At 58.9% G+C, this 23,206-nt stretch overlaps 1 protein-coding gene and 1 long non-coding RNA gene across 2 annotated transcripts in view; one reads left to right on the top strand and one right to left on the bottom strand.

Annotated features, from left to right (window-relative positions):
• The first annotated feature begins 1,094 nt into the window (after positions 1-1,094).
• Positions 1,095-20,255, top strand: ADAMTS8 (ADAM metallopeptidase with thrombospondin type 1 motif 8). The gene is made up of 9 exons (XM_067751586.1): positions 1,095-2,189; positions 9,594-9,833; positions 10,634-10,769; positions 11,304-11,471; positions 12,443-12,744; positions 14,718-14,901; positions 17,263-17,435; positions 17,559-17,734; positions 19,679-20,255. Exons 1-9 carry the CDS (start codon positions 1,134-1,136, stop codon positions 20,247-20,249), a joined length of 3,006 nt encoding a protein of 1,001 aa, XP_067607687.1. The 5' UTR covers positions 1,095-1,133; the 3' UTR covers positions 20,250-20,255.
• LOC137231058 (uncharacterized) overlaps positions 12,597-23,206 on the bottom strand; it is a 76,478-nt gene continuing 65,868 nt past the window's right edge. The window contains exons 6-7 of the long non-coding RNA XR_010946368.1: positions 12,872-21,697; positions 12,597-12,718 (exon numbers count right to left, since the gene is read on the bottom strand). This is a non-coding gene — a long non-coding RNA (uncharacterized lncRNA). The remainder of the gene's footprint in view (positions 12,719-12,871; positions 21,698-23,206) is intronic.

Raw genomic sequence — 23,206 nt, 5'->3', positions numbered from 1 at the left:
CCCTGAGAGTCTCACATTCATGCTGATCCTGCATAGATGGTGAGGGAGCGGAATGGGCTAAAATGAAGAAGGGGTGACCCCGACTGTGTCGGCACCGCAACCCAGGCGGAGAACTGGGCAGCTGGGGTAGGTGAGCCGGCCAAGGCCCTGAGCCCCAGGAATCTCCCACACTGACAATTCAGAGAACAACTCCTTAGAGAACAGGATCCTTGGCCCAGCCCAGACCTGTGCCATTAGGACTGGGGTGCCAGCCAGTGCTGCTTTTTGTGGTCTTGAGAGAGGACCGTACCATGCCCCTTTCCAGGTTTCAGCCCCTCTCATCCCAGGGAGGTGACGTTGTGGGACAGAATGAATCAACTCTCATACACTCTGGTACCCACAGCCATGGGCAGTGCGATGGGGGGTGGGAGTGCCACCTTTCTTGAGGTCCCCGGGCAGCTGAGCACTGTTCCAGTTGAGTTTTCAGGGCCAGACACGAAGCCCCTGGAGCTCAGGTGCCCTCCTCGCCAAGTGCTTACCTGCCCCGGCGTGATTCCACCCTGCTGCCGCCTCCCCTGGTGTAATTTACCCCCGTGCTGGGTTCTGCCCCCAGCCCCGGCCCAGGCAGTCACAAAGTCCTTGGCTGCCTTAACCAGGTGATATTGCTTGCCCCGATCCACAGCTTGGGGTGAAAACACCAAGTGCAGAGTGACTTTAATATGACCTTTCTCGCCTCCCTCTTTTGCCTTACAATGAAAAGCTCTGGAACCTTCTCTGGAGATCTCTCTTCTGCATAGTCGGATCCCCGAAGTGACACTGTCGCTGGGACCGGTGTGAGGGTCTCCTGGGGTATATGTCTCGGGCACTTGGCCTCAGAGGAGGGAGCGACTGGGGTCTCCCCAAGGACGCTGGTTGAGGGGCCTGTCCAGCACTGGAGGAGTTAATGTGGGAGCGCGTAAGCGAAGGGGAAAAAGTTGGAGTTGACACTTAAAGGGGGGCGGGGGGGCGGGGGAGCGAGCCCCGCTGACTCCTGATTGGTTTTACATTTCATCCAAATTTTTTTTCTCTCCTCTCTCGCTCCCTCTTTTCAGTTTCTCTCTCTGATCCCAGGGGAGGGGAAACGGGAATAGTGAGAGATCAAAAATAAACCTCTTATGTCAAAGCCGGGAAGGAAGTATAAATACGAAGGGCTCGGCAGCCCACTCTGTGCTTCCCGGGGTGGGGAGAAGGCAGGGGCGGAGGACGCGCACGCTGCCGGGGCGCCAGTTGCTCGCGATCGGCTGGGCGGGAGGGCGCGGGAGCAGCGGCAGCGCCGCCAGCCGGAGGGGCCGCCCGGGAACCGCCGCCGCCAGGCGCCCACGGGCCACGCGGCCGGCCAACCGCCCGAGCTCCTCCTGCCCGCGGGGACAGCGGCCGGGCCGCCAGCACCTGCCCGCGCCGGGCCCGCTTCCTCCATCGCCCGCGCCGCAGCCGCAGCCCCCATGCCCCGCGCCGCCCCCCGGTGGCCGCCGCTCCTGCTGCTGCTGCTGCTGCCGCTGCTGCCGCCGCCGCCGCCGCCGCCGCTCGCCCGCGGCGCCCCGGCCAGGCCTGGAGGCGGGGGGCCGGCCTCGGCGCTGGTGGTGCCCACGCGGTTGCCGGGCGGCGCGGGCGAGCTCGCGCTCCACCTGTCCGCCTTCGGCCGCGACTTCGAGCTGCGCCTGGCGCCCGACGCCAGCTTCCTGGCGCCCGAGTTCAAGGTCGAGCGCCTCGGGGGCTCCGGCGGGGCGGCCGGGGGCGAGCAAGAGCTGCGCAGCTGCTTCTTCTCGGGCACGGTGAACGGGGAGCCCGAGTCGCTGGCGGCCGTCAGCCTGTGCCGCGGGCTGAGCGGCTCCTTCCTGCTGGACGGCGAGGAGTTCACCATCCAGCCTCAGGGCGCGGGGGGCTCCTTGCACCAGCCGCACCGCCTGCAGCGCTGGGGGCCCGGGCGCGCAGCCGCCGCCCAAGCCCAGCCCTTGCCGGGAGCGCCCGAGTGGGAGGCGGAGAAGGGAGAGGGTCGGAGGCAGGAGGACGACGAGCAGGGCAAAGACGAGGAGGCGGAAGGCGCCAGCGAGCCGCCGCCGACCCTGGGGGCCACGAGTAGGACCAAGCGGTTTGTGTCTGAGGCTCGCTTCGTGGAAACGCTGCTGGTGGCCGATGCGTCCATGGCTGCTTTCTACGGAGCCGACCTGCAGGTAGGACTCGCTGTGCCCGGAGACGCCGGTCACCTCCCAGAGTCTCCAAATTCTTCCCTTTCCGTCCCGCTGAGAAAACCCTTCCCGTTCCTCACCCCAGACAAGGTTCTTTCCTTTCTGAGAAAGCCCAGTAACTCCTTTCCTGACCCCTGACACCTGGGCTACCTCCAGCTCCTCCCATGCGTCCCTTCCAACTTAGAGGGCGGGTCCTGGGCTTCCTCCTCCCTGCTCACCCCCCTCCCTCACATCCTGAACTGAAGGTGGGTTTTAAAGCCCGCCCCCCACGCCCCAGACACCTGCCCCTCCCAACAGACATGATAAGTGAACATCTGGGGAGAACCTCCACCCCACCCCCACCTCTCCGCCCTCTGCTGTCTCCAGACCTGGGAGGCTCCCAGGGAGAGGCAGCTGGGATGGAAAGATTCCCTTTGCCTACAGAACTGAGGCTGCCATAAGTAAAAGACATTGTTTGCAGGGAGTTGAACCTGGAAAGGGGCTGCCCAACTTCTGTGTGCCCAGCTGGTTCTGATCAGGGGCACGGACACCTTGCCAACCTGGCACTCAGCCCTGGCAGAACTTGGCAGTGCCGGCATCAGCACAACAAGGGAGGGGAACAGAATTTCTGCCTGGGGGCTCAGCCCGGGAAACTGAAGCTTTAGTGGAAAAGGGAAGGAGAAGGGGGTGGGGATCTGAACTCCTCTGGTGAATGTTCCTGGTGGAGCCAGAACTATCCTTGGTCCGCCCGAGCTGCTCTCCGCCCAGACACAGCTCTCTACGGAGCTGGGACAGGAAAGCTGATTCCAGGGGACAGCTCCTGTAGCCAGGCCATTTCCCACTAGATTCCAGGACGGTGCAGAAACAGCAGGAGGTGTGTGTGTCACCCTACACCCCAACACCTCGTGAAGTGGAAGGGTTCCAGGAGAGGCTGCACTTTCTCCTCCCTGGGGGAGCGCAGAACCAGAGACGTGCGCGGTGGAGAAGAACTGACCTGCCCGGCGGTCACAGTTTCCTGAAAAAGGCACCTTGGCCGCTGCTGCAGCTCAGTTGCTGCCTTTTCGGTGATGGCAGTCTTGGCTGGGACCCTATTCTAGGCTCAGCCTGTGCCCAGCTGTTGCGGGCACCTAGTGCTTCGGCATTCCCTGTGCAGCATAGTCTAGACGAGGTGCAGCCGGCCCTCCATCTTCTCGCCCCAGCTTTCTCACTCTGCAGTCACTGGGAAATGCATTCTAGATGGAAGGGTGGGAAGAGCTGGCCGCTCCCCTGGCTGCTGCCGGGCCGTTAAAGCCCCGCAGGCTCCGTGTGCGCTGTCCCGGTATTCAGTCCTCCCAGAGCACGGGGAGGCGGCTTGGAGCCGTCAGTGTGGTCCGCCCCCGGGACTGTGGGTCTGCACTGACTGAGTATCTGCTTCCCTGCCTTCCATGAGAGCAGGGGGAGGTACCAGCCGCCTTCCCTGACTCCTTTCCGCAAGCAAGTCCTCCAGAGGGCGGCAGGGCGGTGGGCTTCTCCCGTCTCGGGTGAGGATGGCTGCTCCAGCGACCAGGGGCTCCATCAGAAAGCACATTCACCGCAAACCCAGAGCTGAGGGGCTCAGCCCCTCCCACGCACGACTCCTTTCTGACGGCTGCCTGAGAACCAGGAGGTAGGAAAGCCAACAAGAACACAGAGCAGCAGCAGAAAGAGAAATTTGCCTTTCTGTCTTCAGAGCCAGAATGTCCTCCCTGACGTTTTCCTACCATCTCACTCTGAGCTCAGCGCCCAGACACTTCAGATGCTGTGTGTTTGCCTCCAGCACACACTCGGCAGCTCCGGAGGTCAGAGCCATCTGAAAGCAGACGTGATTGCTGCCGCCAGGGCTCCCAAGCCACGGAAGCCAGGGGCTGGGCTGGGTTCTGCCCAGGTCTGCTGCACCAGACAAGTTGACTTGCTCTTTGCAGAGCCACCCAGGAGCACTTCCACCCTCGTATGACCCCTGGCTGGGTGACGCAGAGCACGCTTGCCCCCTCTGCTCCGCCTGCACACACACAGGTTTCTGGACCACACAGACTGGCACCTCTGCAGCAGCCGGCTCCCTCGGGCCCGGAGAGCGCGTCGCAATAGGCATCGGGCACCTTGAAGACTGAGGTCCTCTCCCTGGGCGGGCGGGGGGCTCCCTCTCTCCTTGGGGCCAGCCCTGCCGCCTCCACCTCGGTCTCATCACGTCACTGCCTGCACCCTGCTGTCGCCGCGCTGGGGTGGGGCAGGGGCCGAGACACAGCTGTCTCTGTGACTGGCCCCTGGCCCTCTGCTCCGACCACTCACAGGCTATGGAGATGCCACAGAGCAGACCTGAACTTCTCAGCTCCATTGCCTGGGCTTCCTGGCTCGGCCAAGACAGGAGCGGATGTCAAGGGCCGGTTCCCCACGACCTTGCCTGCCCAGACCCACCTCCCCACATGGAGCCTAGTTCTTTACAAGTAACTCTCCGAGGGGCCTCCTGGAGACTACATTCATACGGACGGAAAAAGCTTCGGGGTGTCCCGGCAGCGGGGGTGTGTGAGGAGGGTGAAGAGCGCCTTCCCCTCACCTGTGAAGCGGGGCGCCTGCACTAGGTAATCGATTCTAGCCCAAACGTCGACGAGGCTGCTTCGTGGTGAGTCTTCTGGAAAGTTCAGCACCACGTGGAGAAGCCGCCCGCTGAGTGTGCTCAGTCTGCACCTGGGCGGAAGTGCCTGTGAAGGGGCAGAGGAAGAAAGGCCAGCTCTCCAGCACCCGAGGGCGGTGCCGCCTCCTGAGCACCTGGAGGGTGTGAGGCCCTGGCTCCCCCGACATCATCCACGCTGTGGGACTGGGTCACTGAACCCAGCAGCCCAAAGACGTCCAGCCGCAGTGGGAGGCCCGGTCCTGAGAAGGACCCGCCTTCGAGGCCAAGAGAAAGAATCATCCGCGCGCAAGGCTGGTCTCACTGCTAAGCGACAGGGGAGTCTTCCAGACTCTGTACACTTGAGTTCAGTCAGTCCCTTGACAGGAGGGGCCCCGTCTCCCACCTTCTTCTCTGGTTTCAGAGTTAAGGAGCTCAGACAAAGGGGGTGTCCTGAAAGGAGGGACCACCTCAGAAGAGACCGTTAACTCTGTCTGCATCCGGCCACAGCTAATTGTTCCCTGGATGAAACTGGAGCAGGAGAGGGGCGCGTGGGGACCGTGCTGCGCCCCAGGGTTGGTCTGGGAAGCTGTCCTTCCAGGGCAGCGGCTGCAGGCTGAGCTTCTGAACTCGCTGCTGAGCAGGGAGGGCCCCCAGAGGAGGAGTCCCAAGATTCAGGCTACTCGCAGGTGGTTTCCGGGAAGGGCCAAGTCACAGCCATTTCGTCTCCCCTTGCCCTTGCCCCGTGGGGAAATGTCTCCCCCGCCAGCCCTAATACCCGAAGTGGCCAAGTACCCCGGCTTGCCCAGCACAGCCTCCATCTAGGCCTGTTCGTTCTGGCATCATTATTAATAGTCTCATCTTTCACTCTGAAAAGTGTCCTGTTTTGGATAATAACAGAAACAGACACATGCCCGAGTCTCCACAGGCCACGTAATGTGCATGTGAAGTATGTTCCCCCACTGGCAGAAGACCAAGTCTTCTCCATCCCTTCGGTCTGCTGCCGTCAGAGGGATGGACTCTATGAAGTATTTCCCAAAGAGAAGGCCCTAGTATTCAACGGTCTTTGATTCGCCACTTCCCCCTCCCCCCCGAGGGGGGCGGCGGGGGGAGTTGGGCAGAGACAACATCAGGGGCACCCTGGCTGGCTGGCTGGCATGCTTTGTCCGGGCTGTGCTGCAGTCTTCCTTGCAGCAGCAAAGAGGGTGGCAGTCAGTGCCGTGAGGAAGAGCACAGACTTTGACAGGAAATAGACGTGAGTGGCCTTGAGCGAGTCACCCATTCCTCTGTACCTCGATTTCCTCACCAGCCTGACAGGCACAGCTATACCAACGTCCTGGCAGTGTCTGGAGGAGACGGTAAAACACTGAAGGCACCTGACCCAGAGCCTGGCACGTCGTAGGTGCGCGGCGAAGCGTGGCTGGCGCTAGAGCTGCCTCGGGTGACGCATTTGTCAGGGCAGGGGGGCAGGGCAGTCCCACGCCGTCAGAGCCAGCCAGCGCTGTGCCAGCTGTGCTGTCGCACGCAGCCCAGGACCTGCCTCTCAGCCTCTGCTCTGCCTGGACTGTGTCCACTGGGCCCCTTGTGGTGCTGAAAACTGCGTGCTTCGGCGACGTGGCCTTGCCCCTCGCTGCTTGGAGGACGAGGACGGAGGAAGGACATCTGTGCAGGACCTTGTCTTTTCTCCATCTCTTCTTTCCTCTCCCTTTGCTTCTCCCTCCTCCCCAGCAGTCTCAGGCCCCAGAGAGATGCCAGAAGGGAGAGTGATGGCCCCGTTGCGGAGGCCACGGAGTTTCCACGTTACCACCCCTCCTCTCCCTGCCTCTCCCAGGCGTGCTGCGAGGAGAGCGCTGGGCCCACAGCGTCAGGGATGACGCTCTGAAGAGAAGTAGTTGCTGGAAGTGTGTTTGGCCCGGGCCCAGCCTTCGCCAGACTCCCGCCATAGCTGGCCCTGGCTGCACGGGGGGTGGGGGTGGGGGGAGCTCCGGGGAAGGAATCTCCTTGTTTGTGTCTCAGAGAATCAGAGGGCTATGTCCCAGCCTAGCTGGCGGAGTGTCTTTTCGCTCCTCCAGGTCCTGGGGGCGCCAATGGAGAAGGAGGCCCCCTGAAAAGTGCCCACCTTTCCCTAAGGAGACCCAAGGGCAGGAGATCCCCGGGCCATTCCAGAATCGGGTTGTGTGACCACCCCGGCCCGCCTGGCCCTGGGATCTGACCTACCCGACCTGGCTGTGGGGAGGTTGTCTGCTGGGGGCCCTGCTGCAGCCCGCAGCCCGCACCCACGTAGTGCACAGGGAGGTATAAATCGACAGGGCGCGGTAGAGCAAGCGAGCTAACCTTCTCCTTGACTGGCTCCTGGGCCCATTCTCTGTGGGACTGGAAGTCAGGCCTGCCCTTTTGGACCAGGAAATGGACCGAGAAGCGGGGGCTCACAGACTCACGGCCGCTCACCCGCCCAGGCCCAGTGGCCCTTCCCCCAGGGCGCTGTCAGATGCACAGGGAGCCGGGCCACCGTTCCTCAGAGGAGCTGATGGTGGCAGGGCATCCCGTCCCCAAGTGCAGTGAGGCAAGACAGAAGGGGAGGTGAGCCAGACCAGGAATGGGGACTTGAACAGAAACTCTGGCGCACACAGTCCTGGCAGCCCTCTTGCGATGGGAATTATCTTCTGAGAAAGCAGCCAGAAGGACCGTCAAATGTCCTCCCGCCTAACCCACCTCCTGGAAGGGAAATGGCTCTCAAGCCAGCTCGGCCCCCCAGTTGTTACTCGGTGTCGGGAGAAGATGCCGTGAGCTGCCTGAACTCAAGCAAGGAGACTCCAAGAACCTCGGTGTCGGGATGCGCGCCCGTGCCGGCCTTTGTGCAGCAGTTTGTACGTGTGCACCTCTGGTTTTCGTCGGGGACGCGCCCATCACATGGCCTCTGCTAGTCTGACCAGGCAGCTTGGGAACCAGACCCTTCAGAGACCTTAGGTCTCCAGTTCCTTATTCTGAGCCTTCGGGGCATCTCTCATCTTCACACCTTCTTTGTAAGACATCAGCTCCCCAGTTATGAGATTGTGAAGGTGGGACTGAAAGGAAGGCCTCCTGTGAGGAGAGTTTCAGGTTGTCTCGGAAGAAGTTCCCGGAGTTGGCCCCTGGTCCTTCCTGGGGTAGGAGGCCCCGGACGCAGCAGAGGCCTGGAGGAAGTAGGCCCCAGCAAAAGCTGTGCTCCTCAGCCCACGCCCCCAGTTGCATACTGATGTAATTGCTTGTTTCCCTCAGGAATCCGACTCCAGGGGCTGGTGCCAAGTTTCAGCTTTGCTGATAAGATGTTTACATCAGCCTAAACATAGCTGGAGTGCTTGACACACTAAGTAACCTGCCAACCCCTGTTTGCTGGGCTTAACTTACAAAATATCTGGCTGGTCGCCTGCGAGGTGAACAGACAGATCCCATTCACAAACAGTGGGATTCGTCTGGAACTCCCACACATGGCCTCCGCCCATGGAATGTCTGTCTCTAGCCTTTCACCCTCCTTTCCTTTCTTCTTCTCCCACCTTCCAGAACACAGGAGGGAAGAAAGAGAGGCCACAGGAGGTGGTGCCCTAGGGAGCAGGGAGGAGGCTGGCTGGAGGCCTGAAGGCCTGTATGCCTCTGCGCCATTCGTCTCCTGTTCTGCAAAGTCATCCAAGAGGACTCCTTTCTGGAGGCCCTGGAGGCAGAAGAGTGAGCCCCATCTGGCCTCCCCCAAAGCCTTGGGAGCAGTTGGCAGCCCAGGGTTGGGGCAGAGGCCAAGCACCGATGTCAACTCCTTCAGCTGGCCTTGGTGGGACCGGAAGCAGTGGGAGGCTGAGCGCCTGGGTCTCAGCGACCCACCCGATTCTCTCCCACCCCAGGCAGAGGGGAATAAACCCTCTGGGCTGTCCAGGCAGAAGCCAGGAGGCCAAGCCCTGGGAGACTTACTGAGAAGAGTGTAGACCTCAGAGACAGACATGCTTGGGCTGGCACTCCGGCTTTAAGAGCTGCGCGGCTGTAGGCAAGTTATTTAACTTGCGAGAACTTCCACTTCCTCGTTCGTGAAATGGGGATGACAATCCCTACTTCCCAGAGTTTCTGTGAGCATTTAATGAGGTGACACGTGTACCATCTGCAGAGGAGCTATTGTTAGGAGTGGTCATCAGAGCAAAGTTTTCCCATCCTGAAGAGTAGGGGTTGCCCCAGCAGACATCAGGAAAATTCTCGACGGATTTTAACCTTGAGCGCTCAGATAATTGCTTCTGGGCTGAGGGTGGAGAGGGGATGCGTGGCTGGCAGGGAGACGGTTGGTGTCAGGGTTAAGGTAGAATAACCAGTGCAGTCCACTAGAAGAACTTTCTGTGATGATGGAAATGTTCTGTCTGCTCAGTCCGATGCAGTAGCCACGAGCCATTCACAGCCATTGGTGCTCGTGAAATGTGGCCAGTGTGGCAGAGGAGCTAGGATTTTAATTTTATTGAATTTTAATGGATTTAGATGTCCGTGGCCACATGTGGCTGGTCAGGATGTTAAACACTTAAGCTTTGGAGCCAGGTGTTCTGGGTTCACACGCTGGTTGACACACTAGCTCTGGGACCTTGGGCCACCTACTGAGCCGTGAACTTCTTATATGTACAGTGAAGGGAAGTGATGCCAGGGCCTCGGGGGTTCTGGGAGCCTTCACCGAGGTGCTGTGTACCGATGCCCAGCACACAGGGGGCATCACTCGGCGTGACGGCAGGGGCGGGCGGCGGCCAGGAGATTTACCCCTCCCTCTGCACTCCTCCTTCCTGCAGAACCACATCCTGACGCTGATGTCTGTGGCGGCCCACATCTACAAGCACCCCAGCATCAGGAACTCCATCAACCTGATGGTGGTGAAGGTGCTGATCGTGGAGGATGAGAGATGGGGCCCCGAGGTGTCCGACAACGGCGGGCTGACGCTGCGCAACTTCTGCCGCTGGCAGCGGCGCTTCAACCAGCCCAGCGATCGGCACCCCGAGCACTTCGACACGGCCATCCTGCTCACCAGACAGGTCCGCGGGCCGCTGGGAACCGGGGGCGGGGTGGGAGGGCGCGCCGAGGGGGCCACGGCCGCCCAGACACGGGGACCGGTCCCCTGCTGGCCCCAGCTAGACACCAGGAGCCTCGTGCGTGGACAAGAAGGGGGAGGTCACGAGGACACGTATGAGGTATTTGCGAGGGAAGGAGAGGAATTCGTGGGGGCTCTGCTCCAGAACTTTGTGAGCAGCTGTCTGCCGAGGTCATAACAAGAGGAAACGGGCTCAAACTGCCCGGAGAGCAATGTGGAGCTGGAACTAAGACGGGAGGTCCAGCTGCCGTGGGGGTTAAAGGCGGTGGAGGTAACCAGGGGGTCCCCTCAAGATTTCCCCAATGGCAGGAGGCCTGCCCATCTCCCTGGTGTGGTTTAAACAGATGGCTTCCTGAAGGCCAGCAAGTGTGATCACGTGTGGAGACCCTGCTCACCCCCCAGGCCTCACGCACAACCCCAAGGCGAGTGCTGCATTTTTTAGCCCCACTTTACAGCTGGGGAAAGCGAGGCACAGAGCTGCCACCCCGTGGCAGCGCCCGCAGTCAGGCCCCGGCCACCTCGCTGTGGGGTCCACACCCTTAACCACCGCCAGGCTATCCCACCTCCCGGGACGAGCTTTCCGAGTGTCTGGCAGCCCAAGGACACGCCGACACAGAAGGAGAAACGGCCTTTGGGGAGAAATAGGGATTTGACTTAAAACGTGTCCTGCGTCTCCGGAGGCGCAGGAATGGGAAGCGTTTCCATCCTGTGTCTGTCCTCACGTCCCGCTTTCTCCGCGAGCAGAACTTCTGCGGGAAGGAGGGCTTGTGTGACACCCTGGGCGTGGCGGACATTGGCACCATCTGTGACCCCAGCAAGAGCTGCTCCGTGATCGAGGACGAGGGCCTGCAGGCGGCCTACACTCTGGCCCACGAGCTCGGTAAGGCTCGCCACGCCAGAGGCCTGGGCTGCTGGACCGGGTGGGAGGACCAGCCCTCCCGAGTCCAGCCAGCGAGGCCCCCCCAGGACCCTGCCGCCTCTCGGGGCCACCCCTCCTTGTTCCGGCAGGGTGACTCTGCCCTCGTGCTCTCTCCACCCCCACCCTGAGCACGGGGCCATCCTCGGAGGTCACCAGGGAAATGCCAGCGCTCGGGTAGAGCCGTGGGGCCGCATCCCGGCTAAGCAGTCAGGGTTCTGGAAGGTCAGCTAGCGAATGACTGAGACAAGTGTGAATCCGCACAGGCCCCGGCAGAAAATAAAGGAACCCCGGTGTTCCTGGAGCTCTGAGCAAGCTTCCTGGGAGAGGAGAGGCAGGCGGGGTGGGCCGGGAAGAGTCTTTGAGGAATGAGTGCAGCGCCGTGGTGGTCCCTCGAGGCGCTGGCGCCGCGTAGGCCTTCAGAGGCCCTCTGCCCCCTGGGCGGACGGCTGAGGGCAGTGGCGACGCTGGGTGGACCGCGGGTCTCGTCCTCCCCAGGGCACGTCCTCAGCATGCCCCACGACGACTCCAAGCCCTGTGCTCGGCTCTTCGGACCCCTGGGCAAGCACCACATGATGGCGCCCCTCTTCGTCCACCTGAACAAGACGCTGCCCTGGTCCCCCTGCAGCGCCATGTACCTCACGGAGCTCCTGGACGGCGGGCACGGTAGGTCCCCCAGGCTCCTCCCCGGCCAGCGGCCGGCACCTGCAGCGCAGACGTCTCGGCCTGGGAGAGACTCAGGAGCTGTGTCCCCGCCACCCCGCCGGGCTCAGTGTTCTGACCACTCCACAGAGCACGCCCTTCCGTGGCCCAGCTTCCAGCAGTCCCTTTAGATTAACCCACAGAGCAGGCGGAAGGAATCTGAGAAGGTCTGTCTGGAGGAGGTGGGTTCGAACAGAGCTCGAAGGAACGGAAGAATTTTTGTCGTGCAGAGGGGAGAAGGGAGCTTCTGGCTGGAGCGATAGATCACAGGGGTAGCGTGCAAATGGCAGAGAGGCAGGAAGCGCCCCGTGAGGGCAAGGAGTGGGGCGAGGTGCTTGGTGAAGACAGCCTGACTTGTTGAGTAAAGCAGTGAAAACACAACTGGTTCTTGATTCTTGATACAAAAATAATAGATTGTCCAACATCAATACTTTGGCTTTATTTCTCCTGGTCTGGTTTTCAAGAGTCCATTTAGGGGCTTCCCTGGTGGCGCAGTGGTTGGGAGTCCGCCTGCCGATGCAGGGGACACGGGTTTGTGCCCCGGTCCGGGAGGATCCCACGTGCTGCGGAGCGGCTGGGCCCGTGAGCCATGGCCGCTGGGCCTGAGCGTCCGAAGCCTGTGCTCCGCAACAGGAGAGGCCCGTGTACCACAAAAAAAAATTTTTTAAAAAGAGTCCATTTACATCCGCAATTATACTGTGACCTAGGTTAGTGTTACGCTTAGCTGGCCTGCCCTCGGTAAACACTGAATGCGTGTAAGATGTTCTGGATACCAAAAGAAACGCAACCCTTAAAACAAAACTTGCTACTGATAGTCAAAACTTGGAGGAGCTTCTGTGGGTGACTGAGTGCTGACAGTTTGTAGGCGGAGGTCAAGGAGGCCTCGAGTGTGATGGGGGGGACCCCTCCTTCCTATTTCTCTGCTTCCTCCACAGGAGACTGTCTCCTGGACGCCCCCACCTCGGCCCTGCCTCTGCCCACAGGCCTCCCAGGCCGCAGGGCCCTCTACGAGCTGGACCAACAGTGCAAGCAGATCTTTGGGCTGGGCTTCCGCCACTGCCCCAACACCTCTGCTCAGGACATCTGTGCCCAGCTCTGGTGCCACATGGATGGCGCCGAGCCCCTTTGCCACACGAAGAACGGCAGCCTGCCCTGGGCGGACGGGACGCCTTGCGGGCCCGGGAGCCTCTGCTTGGATGGCAGCTGCCTGCCTGAGGAGGAAGTAGAGAAGCCCAAGGTGAGGGCCGGCCACTGGGAGTGCAGGACAGGGACGGGGAGGGCTGTTTCCAAGGAGGAAACCACACCTGAGAGCCATGAACTAAGAGACTTTGGGCCTAGGGGCAACTATGAGGAAAATCACTCACCTTTGGACAAAGCAAAGCGTATTTATCCAAAGCCGAGAGGAGCTGTTCAGGACTGATGGATGACGTCAGAAGGGCTCCGGGCATTTGGGGGACTCCGCCTGTGGGGCTGCCGCGGAGTCGACTTGAAGGCCTGTGAGGCTTGGGCTAGGTGTGGAACGCTCCAGCGCAAGAGCAGTCGTGGGCACGCAACAGACAGAAGCCGTTATGAATTCTGTTATAAACAGGTAGCGTGACAGCAGAGGAGGGACATCCAATCGAGAATGAGGGGAAGGTATTCACATCCTACCCGTGGCGGAGCCGAGTGCATAGCTAGGGGTCAGGAGAGTGAGAGTAATTGTGGGAACTCCTTGCTCGAGGAGGAGGGAAGGAGGAATCAGAGTCACCTCTGACCAGGCAGAGAAAACCTGGCAGAGTAACCTCGCACGGAAAGGCAAAAAGGCAATGCCAGGGAGAGTTTTTGAATGATTTGCTTCTCTGCCCTCTGCTCTTAATACATCCGAACTGGGAGGCCGATCACATTTCTCGGCGAGTCACTGAGCCATCTGTGAAACAGCATCCACCGGGTTCGCAGCCTGGGCCCGGCCCAGCTCTGAGTCACCAGGGTGGCCTGTGCGCTCACCCTCCGCAGGGCTGTCCTCGGGGGTGCTGCCGTTGCACTGAGGCCCAGGAGCCCGCGTGGGTGGGGAAACCACATGCTTCTTCTAAGCCTGAGCCGGGACGGGATCCACGGATTCATTCTCAGCCCCCTCCCAGCCCACACCCCGACACTGAGCTTCTCCCAGCCCTGTCCTATAGCGTGCGCTTCACACGTTCCTGAGGGGAGAGGCAGGGAGGGAGCCCATCCAACCTTTCCCAGCACCACAGCCAAGCCCAGTACAGGGAAAGGTGGCCAGAAAACGATCACGGGATGATGCTTGTCACCTATTGTTAAGGGGAAAAGACAGATCATAAAATACTGTATATATATATATATATATGTATGTATACGACAGAATCATATCTGTGTAAAATAAACCTGGCACCGTCATGATTCTATAGTCAGAGCAAAGGCACAAAAGGATATTGATGAAAATCACGTCAGTCGTTTCATCTGGGCAGTGGTATTTTGTCAGCGTTACTTTCTTTTTTACACCTGTATTTTTCATTTTTTATACGAGCACGTATGACTTCTGCAACTTTTTAAAAATTATTTTCATTTCGAAACCTTAACGAACCCACCCAAGGCAATGCCTTGCCCTCAGGGTCAGTTGTAAAGTTGGAAGCCACTCTAGTTTATTTCCCAGCACCATCCTACCCCTGGACCTGGCAGCTGGCAGACTCGTGGCCACACCTCCTAGAGCTTAGTCCTTTAGATCAGAACGTAACCGCCTCAGCACGGGTGGCATCTGGGCTGCGTGCGTCCCGGCTGTGGGAGGCTCTCGTGCTCGTGGCTGGATGTTTAGCGGCGCCCTGCCCGCCACCCGCTCGAGGCCAGCAGCCTACACCCTGCCCAGCTGGGACAACCGCAGGGTCTCCGAACACTGCCACGTGTCCCGGCCGATGGACAGCTGCTGCGTTAGACCCAACCTTATTCCCGTAAAAGTGTTTCACTCAGCAACTCCTGTGGAGCACCTTACAAAGGGCAAGGCACTGTTGTTGACACCAGGGGGCCGGCCGCGAGCAGGGCCAGCACAGACTGCGATCGGGGAGCCGCGGCTGCACGGGCCACACAGCCCCTGCACAGGTGAATCAGGCAGTTTACCGAACTGCGTGCGCCAGGACGGGCGCAACTAGGTGAGGAGGTCACACCAAGAGCCGAGGCCTCCTGCCCTCTGCTCCCCACTCAGCGCAGCCTTGTGTGTTGCAGGCCGTGGTGGATGGAGGCTGGTCCCCCTGGGGACCCTGGGGAGAATGTTCACGGACCTGCGGAGGAGGAGTACAGTTTTCACACCGCGAGTGCGAGGACCCCGAGCCTCAGAACGGAGGGAGATACTGCCTGGGTCGGAGAGCCAAGTACCAATCGTGCCACACGGAGGAGTGCCCCCCTGATGGTAATCGCCACACCGGCCAGAGCAGCTGCTGGGTTGCCTGCAGCAGATCCCCAGAGGACTGCGGGGGTCTCCCGGGCGCAGAGCTTTCCTGGGTGCAGACATAAATGGTTTAGAGCAGCCCGTGGCGACCCGGGACCGCTCTCCCTGTCCGGGGAGAGCCTGGCAAAGTCGAGGAGAGACACTGCCCTGGTCTTCCAAGATGCGGAGATGGAGGGCGTCACTCCCAACCAAACTTACTCATTAGAGCTGGGGGAGGGCTTTGCAGAGGGGCGGGCGTCTAGGATAACGTCTGAACCCTCGTCTGTATGCAGAATGGAGGCGTTTTCCAAAGCTAGGGTCAGAGTCAAACCTCCAATATCTTTCCAGCCAACATCCAGCTCAGGGTGGAGGGAAGATTTCTGCATCTGACCCTAGCGCACATTCCCCCTGAGAAGAGTTGCCCGTCTCCCCTTGGAGCGTGGTAACTGCCTGGTGGCCCCTTCTTGGGAAGCAGCCCCACCTCTGCCTCTCCTGGGAACGTCCTCCCCAGTGCCTGCTACAAAGCCCACACATTACCACAGGGGCAGCAGACGGTGTGAGAGCAAACCACTGCGGGTCTTTTCCCCACCATCCCATCCGTGCAGCCCCAGGAAGTATTGGCAGGCAGCAAACGACAAGCAGAGAGACGCATCCAGGCGCAGAGGCGCACTGGCATCGGAATGGTGTCTAATGAGGGAATCTGGAGGCTCTGCAGTTTTGCAAGATGAGGAAGATCAGTAACGGCACGAAGCTCTAGAAACCCTGCCCTGGAACTGTGAGGGTCTGCCTGGCACACGGGTGAAGCGTTCCCGGGGGAATGAGAGAGAGAGAAAGGGGAGGGGAATGAATATAGGCGTGAGGTAGACACGGAGCCTAGGCGGTACCAGGATTTCAGGTGCACCGGGACCAGCCATCTCAGTCAGTGAGTGTTTTGGTGCCTCTTGTGTGGCTAGAACTGGAATAGGTGTTATAATGACATAAGAAGCATGTTCTCTGTCCTCAGGGAACGTGCAGATCTTGTTAGAGATCCAAACCCCTTTTACAGAGCAATTAAAGGTCAGTCTGTGAGGCACAGACCCCAGACCGACAAGGAATCCAGAGCGAGGAGAGGCCTGGCCTGGCCGGAAGCTTCTTGGGGAGCCAGGGCTGAGCGGGGCCCGGAGGGCTGAGACGGTGATGAAGTGCAGGAGGACGCGCTGCGATGGGGGCTAGGGTCCCCCCCAGGGCACAGCTGGGCAGAGTGGGCCAGCGTTTCCAGGCCAGCCAAGGGTGCGTAAAAGCTAAGATAGCCTCAGGAGGCTCTCTGTGCTGGCTGTCCCATCAGGTCACCGGGGAAGCTTTTCCAAACACAGAGGCCCAGACGCCTCAGGTGTCCTGACTCAGAATCTCAGGAGGAGTGCACGGCCACCTGGGATTTGAAGCTCCTCAGACCATGCAGATGTGCAGCTGGCGTGGAGAACCTCGGTAGTAAGAGCGGGTTTAACTTCAGGATTGTGGAAGGGAAAAACCCAGGTCTTAATTCAGACAGATTGTTCTGGAGGCAGCCTGCAGCAGGACGGGAGAGGAAGCAGGCTGTGTGTCGGAGGCTGGGCACCAAGTCTCACAGGAAACCACAGGCCTTGGCTTGCGAGCAGTGGACCGAGATGCTGACAGTGGGAAGGAGACATTTAAGATCACAGATCGTCCTGAGTAGAGTGCAGGACTTAATGACAGGTTGGAAATAGTGGATGTGGATGCGCAAATATTCAGAAGATACCAGGGTTCCGGTCTCAGGCTGGAACGTGGTAGCATCACCAAATGAAAATCCAGCCAGTTCTTCATATGCAGAAACCATATGGAGTTGGGCCTCGCTGAGCTGGAGGTAATTGCAGCATCTACAAATGGAGCTCCCCCGGAGAGACCCAGAATTACAGCAAGTGGGGTGGAGAGGCGAGGTCAGAACTAGAGACGTAGATCTGGGAGCCTTCGGCCACATGTCCACGGAGGTCAGGATAAATCACGATCAGTAGAGGCCCAAAAACATAACTCCACGTGTCATTCCGTGGTTCCCCCGTCCCCACCTAAATTTATCCATCTGTAAAGCAGAATTAATATTCTCCCCAAACGGGAAGATATTTTCCCCAGAAAGCCCAGCTGAGGCTGGCTGCTCCTTTCCTTGCCCCGTGAGTCAGGCCTTAGGTCGGTGTCTAGGAAAGTTGGGCCCAGGTGACACTGGACCTGTGTCCTCGGGTTGGGTCAAGTCCGGGAGGAAGAAGGGTGCCCGGAATCTCGGCATTTCTCCCGTGGGGTCCTCCCTGCTTCAGCTCAGCCTGTTAGCTCCATGCCCTCTCGCCCTCATTTCAGGGAAAAGCTTCAGGGAGCAGCAGTGTGAGAAGTACAATGCCTACAATTACACGGACGTGGATGGGAACCTGCTGCAGTGGGTCCCCAAGTACGCAGGGGTGTCCCCCCGGGACCGCTGCAAGCTGTTCTGCCGAGCCCGGGGGCGGAGTGAGTTCAAAGTGTTCGAAGCCAAGGTGAGGATCCTTCTGGAACTCAGGTGCACAGGTGGGGAGGAAGGCCCCCTGGCCTGAGCCCAGGAGTGGGCGGCGTCAGTGCTCACTGGGCCCTCTGACCGCCCCCTCCCTCCCCCACTGCAGGTGATCGACGGCACCCTGTGCGGGCCCGAGACTCTGGCCATCTGTGTCCGTGGCCAGTGTGTCAAGGCTGGCTGTGACCACGTGGTGGACTCGCCTAGGAAGCTGGACAAATGCGGCGTGTGCGGCGGCAAAGGCAACTCGTGCAGGAAGGTGTCCGGTTCCCTCAACCCCTCCAGGTGGGTCTCTCCGGAAGTTCTGTCCCTGGCTGCGCGAGCGGACCGGGCTTTGGAGTCACAGGGGCCTAAGTGTGCACTGTGGCTGCCACTCCATCCCCGTGCAGCACTGAGCTTCAGTTTCTTCATAAAACGCGGCATCCTCTCTATCTCAGAGTCACTGTGGCGAGGCACGAGATGGGCAGAGCGCTTGGCCCGGGGTCTGGCCCGCAGAGATGACGGCTCTCAGGGCAGCCAGAGGCCACATGGATAGGGATGTATCTTCTATGAGTCAACTGGCAGTAGAGCTACACGGAGTAACCGGGACCTTTGCCAGAAAGCAGCTCTTCCAGGCCTGCTGTGGGAAGGACATTTCACCCTAATCTGGCGGGCCCTGCCCTTTCTGCAGGTGCATCTTCAGAAACGGGGGCCCACAGGGGGTCTTGGCAGCCTCGGGGCTTCACGGACCTGAGAACTCCAGACGCTTTCTCACACCTTAAAGCCACACGTTCATAAAGCTCCTATATCTGTTCAAGAGCTTTCACTTCTGCGGGCTCGACGGATTCCTAAAATAAGTCTATGGGGGCCAAGACCGTTACTCCCCTTTTACAGACGAGGAAACTAAGGCACAAAGAGATTACATGACTCTTCCAGGGTCACAGTGGTAGGTCATGGCGGCCAGAGGTGAGCCTAGGTTTGTCCATTCCCGGGCGGTTTTTTCCTGTCCCACACACACTTCCCGGGGAGGAAGGGCTAGGGCCTGCGGCCACACTGCACCCCTAGCCGGCTCCCTCACTCTCTCTCCTCTCATCAGCCTCAGAAAACAGAATCCGCCTGTTTGGCAGACAACTCAGGAGTCTTTTCAAATTTAAACTCAAAGGATATAGGAAAAAGAAGCACGGGGTGTGGGACAGTCAGACATTGAGTCCCTTCCCAGAGCTCTCTCAGGCATTAGGCGTGGGGTCCTTTCTCAGCTGCCCAGTGGGCGCGAGGCAAGGACAGCAAAGAGCAGCGTGCCTGTGCTCCTCAATCCTCCTCACTCCCCTCCCAGCCTACGAAGCCAAATACTTCCACCCCAAAAGAGAAGAATAAGAATTAAGGCTGGGCTTCCCCGGTGGCGCAGTGGTTGAGAGTCCGCCTGCCGATGCAGGGGACACGGGTTCGTGCCCCGGTCCGGGAAGATCCCACATGCCATGGAGTGGCTGGGCCCGTGAGCCATGGCCGCTGAGCCTGCGCGTCCGGAGCCTGTGCTCCGCAACGGGAGAGGCCACAACAGTGAGAGGCCCGCATACCGCAAAAAAAAAAAAAAAAAAAGAATTAAGGTTTCTCCATCCCACATAAAGCCCCAGACCCACGATAAAGTTGAAACATTTTCCCCCAAACAGCATCCCAGCACCCCAGACAGCCCCGCTCATGGTGCTGGGCACGCCCAGAAGAAGGCTCCTCAGAGCAGGCTGTGTTGCCCTGCGCCCTGCCCTAGAGCCACGATAACCAAATACCAGCAGCTGATGGACTCTAGGAGGTGGCGTGAGGCGTCCGTCTGGTCAGCTTCTGGAATCGCTGTGTGGATCAGATTTTCCCACATTGGGTGTGAGCTCTGGGATGAAAGTGGCCAAGCAAAGTTTACACCAGTGCAAGGAGCTGCACGTGCCTGAGATCTCTTTTCAGCCAAGAGCCCAGGTTTGGCAGCAACGGCTCAGCGTTCACCCCCTCTAGGCTGCCTTCCCCTCTGTGCCATTGTCGAGATCTAAACTCCAAACATTTGAGATAGAGCTCCCAGGCCAAGCAAAAGTCCCGGTGTACCAAGTGTTCCTGTCGGCCTCCGCAGCTAATTTACTGGGCACTTTGGGGCGACTACTTCCTTATTTGCTTGCAGACTTTTGTCTGCCCACCCCCAGTCCCTGCATGCTGACTTCCTGAGTACCGGGCTGGGGAGCCACGGGTCCTAAAGGTGTCTTCCTGTCATAGTTATGGCTACAATGACATCGTCACCATCCCAGCCGGCGCCACTAACATCGACGTGAAACAGCGGAGCCACCCAGGGATCCAGAACGACGGCAACTACCTGGCCTTGAAGACCGCCGACGGGCAGTACCTGCTCAATGGAAACCTGGCCATCTCTGCCGTGGAACAGGACATCCTGGTGAAGGGCACCATCCTCAAGTACAGCGGCTCCATCACCTCCCTGGAGCGGCTGCAGAGCTTCTGGCCGCTGCCTGAGCCCCTGACCGTGCAGCTCCTGACAGCCCCTGGGGAGCTCTTTCCCCCCAAAGTCAAGTATACCTTCTTTGTCCCTAACGACGTGAACTTCAGCATACAGAGCAGCAAAGAGAGAGCGACGACCAACGTCATCCAGCCCCTGCTCAACGCGCAGTGGGTCCTGGGAGACTGGTCTGAGTGCTCCAGCAGCTGCGGGGCCGGCTGGCAGCGGCGGGCGGTGGAGTGCCGCGACCCCGGAGGCCAGGCCTCCGCCACCTGCGACGAGGCTCTGAAGCCTGAGGATGCCAAGCCGTGCGGAAGCCAGCCGTGCGCCCCGTGATCCGGCGGGCGGGCCAGGCTTATGCTCATGGACTCGGCGCCCGGGGTGCAGACCAGGGTCACGCTACGGTGACCCCACGTCTGGGGGTGGCGTGGCCTGCCTACCCAGGCCCCCCACTGCTGCAGCTGGGCATGAATCCATGGGGGGAGGAGAGGAGAGGAGACAAACCACAGATGCTAATGTCTACTATCTAGTGGGTTGGACCTTGCTTGGGTTCAAGTAGAGGGCATAGGTTAAAAGGTAAAGAGTGCTCTCACGGACCCAAAAAGAAGACTCGGTCAGCCTGTTTGCAAAGGACTAACAAAGTTAAACGAAAAAAGTTATTTCTACTTGGTTCCCTCATTAAATAATCTACCTCAGAGGGGAAAAAATTAGTCAAAGAGAGATGTGGGGTAGGGGTGGATGGTGAGTGTCAAAGCAAGCACTGTGGCTGCACCCCGAACTCTCTTCAGAAATGACCAGGAGTGTCTTCAGTATTAAACCCATCGCCTGGAGGGCTGCGAGCCACAGGATTGTGGAGGCTCCCACCTGCAGGGCTGGGTCCATTTCAAGTATTTATGCAAATGTGTCTCTGAACTAAAGTGTGATCTTGCGCCAGTGGAGTGGTCTGATCTGGTTCGGTATTTCTTCGGAAAGAGCGGGGGACCCAGGGCCCGAGGACAGAGGCTAAAACTAGGTCGGCTCACCTTGAGCACAGCCAGGGAGGCTGGCACCTTGCCTGCACCTCTGGGGCCTCCCCCGAGTTCTCACGTCTGCTGAATCCAGGTCATTCAGGCAAGTCTTTATCTGCATGATCTAGACCAGTGGTTCTCAAACTTCAGTGGGCATTAGGGTCATCTAAAGGGCTGCTTGAAACACAGATGGCTGCGCCTCACCCCAGAGTTTCCGATTCAGCGGATCAGGGCCTGAGAATCCGCATTTCTAACAGGTTCCCAGGTGACGTGGAGGCTGCTAGTTTGGGGACCGCACTTTGAGAACCACTGCTCTAGTGGAAACTTCCAGCTCTGAGGTAACACAACGTTATTCTCGAGAAAGCCCATGCCACGCCACTCTGCATATGTCCTCATCCTCACATGTACACACTGACCAGGCAGAGATACAAGATCCTCCTCGCATCTGAGGAATGCTGCACCTGTTTCCAAGTAACATCATCCCAATGACCTCAGCTCCTTCTCTCCACGCCAAATGTCATTCCCAGCTCACAACTCTTTTGACCCAGGCGAGTTGCAACTGTCCCAATCAGCCCTTTTACATAGCCTGACCTTCCCCACTTAGCCACCTGAAACCTGCCTGAGAGCCTCCCAAACCCCATCTTCCCTCCATGTCACCTCATCTCTTCCTGGTCAGATGAAGCCCCCAGCTCGACTTCCATATGGTCTGGTGTAGAGGGAGCTCAGTCCTTGGTCATAGTGGGCGAAAAGGAACAGACGACATCAAGAAATGACATTCTAGGGAAAAGCAGGAAAATATCTAAATTTGCATCGTCCCTTTTCCTGTCACCATTGACCCCACCCCCCTTGTCCTTCCCTTTAGCTTTCTCTCAAGACCCCTTCAAGTAAAAAGTGGCCTGGGCAGAGAGGATGCTACACGGAGCCCTTGTGTAAATGAGGAAAAGGTGCCCACTGGGAGGACTCGAGCCGTTGGGACACAGGCAGGGCAAACAGGCAGGGATGTCAGCCCCTACCGTGCCCTCAGCTGGTCGTCCTGTGGTGCACACTCTACACGGTGGCCGTGGACACCGCGGACCACTTTTCCCCGACTGCCGGCTTTTAGTGAGTGGGAGGCCGGGCTTACCTAAGCATAAACAGTCACACACACACTGGCACGTTGCTGACGACCAGGAAAGCCAGATCTGTCCTTGCTGTGAACCGGCTTTACTGAGATGGATCGTATGTTCCTGCAACCCTTCATCTCCTTCCATTTCTCACTCTCCCCCGAATAGTCAAGGCCAGGTGTGTCCCCATTAACCACCCAGGCCAGTCCAGCTGTGCCGTACCTAGAGCCTCTGCATCGTTACCAGGCGCAGAGCTTGCCCTGGAGTTCAGCTGGCAGCTGGGCTGCTGATGCGCAAAGCAGAATGGAATCCAGCTTGGCTCTTCCTTGCTGTGTGGCCTCAGCGAGGCTCACAGAATACGTACTTGTTTGTGTCTGGAAACTCAACAGCTGCAGCTCAGGGACTCAGGAAACAGATCTGCCTACCAGAGAGAGACCACGCCATCACTTCCCCTAGCCTACCACGACCACCCTTCTAGCCCAGAGAAGGGAAGGTTGCATTTCCTCTGCTGAGAGCTTGCATTTTCCAGCTAGAGTTCCTCGCAGAGACGGTAGTGGTGCCTCCTCGCGGAAGTCCACAAGCCCTGACTCAGCAGGTAACTTGGTCATTCCTCTTGATCCTCCGAGCTCCCGCCAGAAATATTTCAAAGGTGGTACATTAGCATCGAAGTCCATTTCCAACCTCTGTCCGCAAGACCAGTGAATCCTTGTCTGGGGTTTATTCTCTGCCCTTTATTCTCCTGTAGCGGACCAGAGGGCTTTGTGAATTTACAGAAGCATGTTCCCCGGCCCGCTTTAGTAAACCACCCTTCTCTCCCAGGGGTGATGGGAATGTCTTCCCACCAGCTCCACACCTTGCTCTCTGATGACGTCCACTAGCTTTAGATCCTTCGTGTTTGGGCATTTTAGCCAGTAGACCCTCTTACTGAGGACTTTTCCTCCTTCCTAGCATCCAAACATTAGTTCTTCTTGCTTTCCCCTGGAGCCCTCTTCATTTTTACCAAGCCTTCCTACCACCACCAAAACAAACAAATAAACAAACAAAAAGGACAGGAACAAGAGGAATGTTCTTAAGAATATGTTGTCTTTTGCTTTGCTGTGATATCTCTGTGTGGTCCAGACAGATAGAGTGGCTTTGTCACAGTTTCGCTCTCAGGCCTGTGAAGTGAGGTGGTACCTCTGCT

Source organism: Pseudorca crassidens, chromosome 9 (assembly GCF_039906515.1).
Source record: "Pseudorca crassidens isolate mPseCra1 chromosome 9, mPseCra1.hap1, whole genome shotgun sequence".
NCBI classification, from domain to species: Eukaryota; Metazoa; Chordata; class Mammalia; order Artiodactyla; family Delphinidae; genus Pseudorca; species Pseudorca crassidens.
This window is presented reverse-complemented; position numbering and strand designations above follow the sequence as displayed.

What these genes read in the sequence shown, in the direction of transcription:
- ADAMTS8 (XM_067751586.1), top strand. Translation starts at nt 1,134, where the DNA reads ATGTCAAAGCCGGGAAGGAAGTATAAATACGAAGGGCTCGGCAGCCCA. An exon ending in TCTACGGAGCCGACCTGCAG is followed by an intron (nt 2,190 to 9,593) that starts GTAGGACTCGCT and finishes TCCTTCCTGCAG; the next exon opens with AACCACATCCTGACGCTGAT. An exon ending in AGGAAGTAGAGAAGCCCAAG is followed by an intron (nt 12,745 to 14,717) that starts GTGAGGGCCGGC and finishes TGTGTGTTGCAG; the next exon opens with GCCGTGGTGGATGGAGGCTG.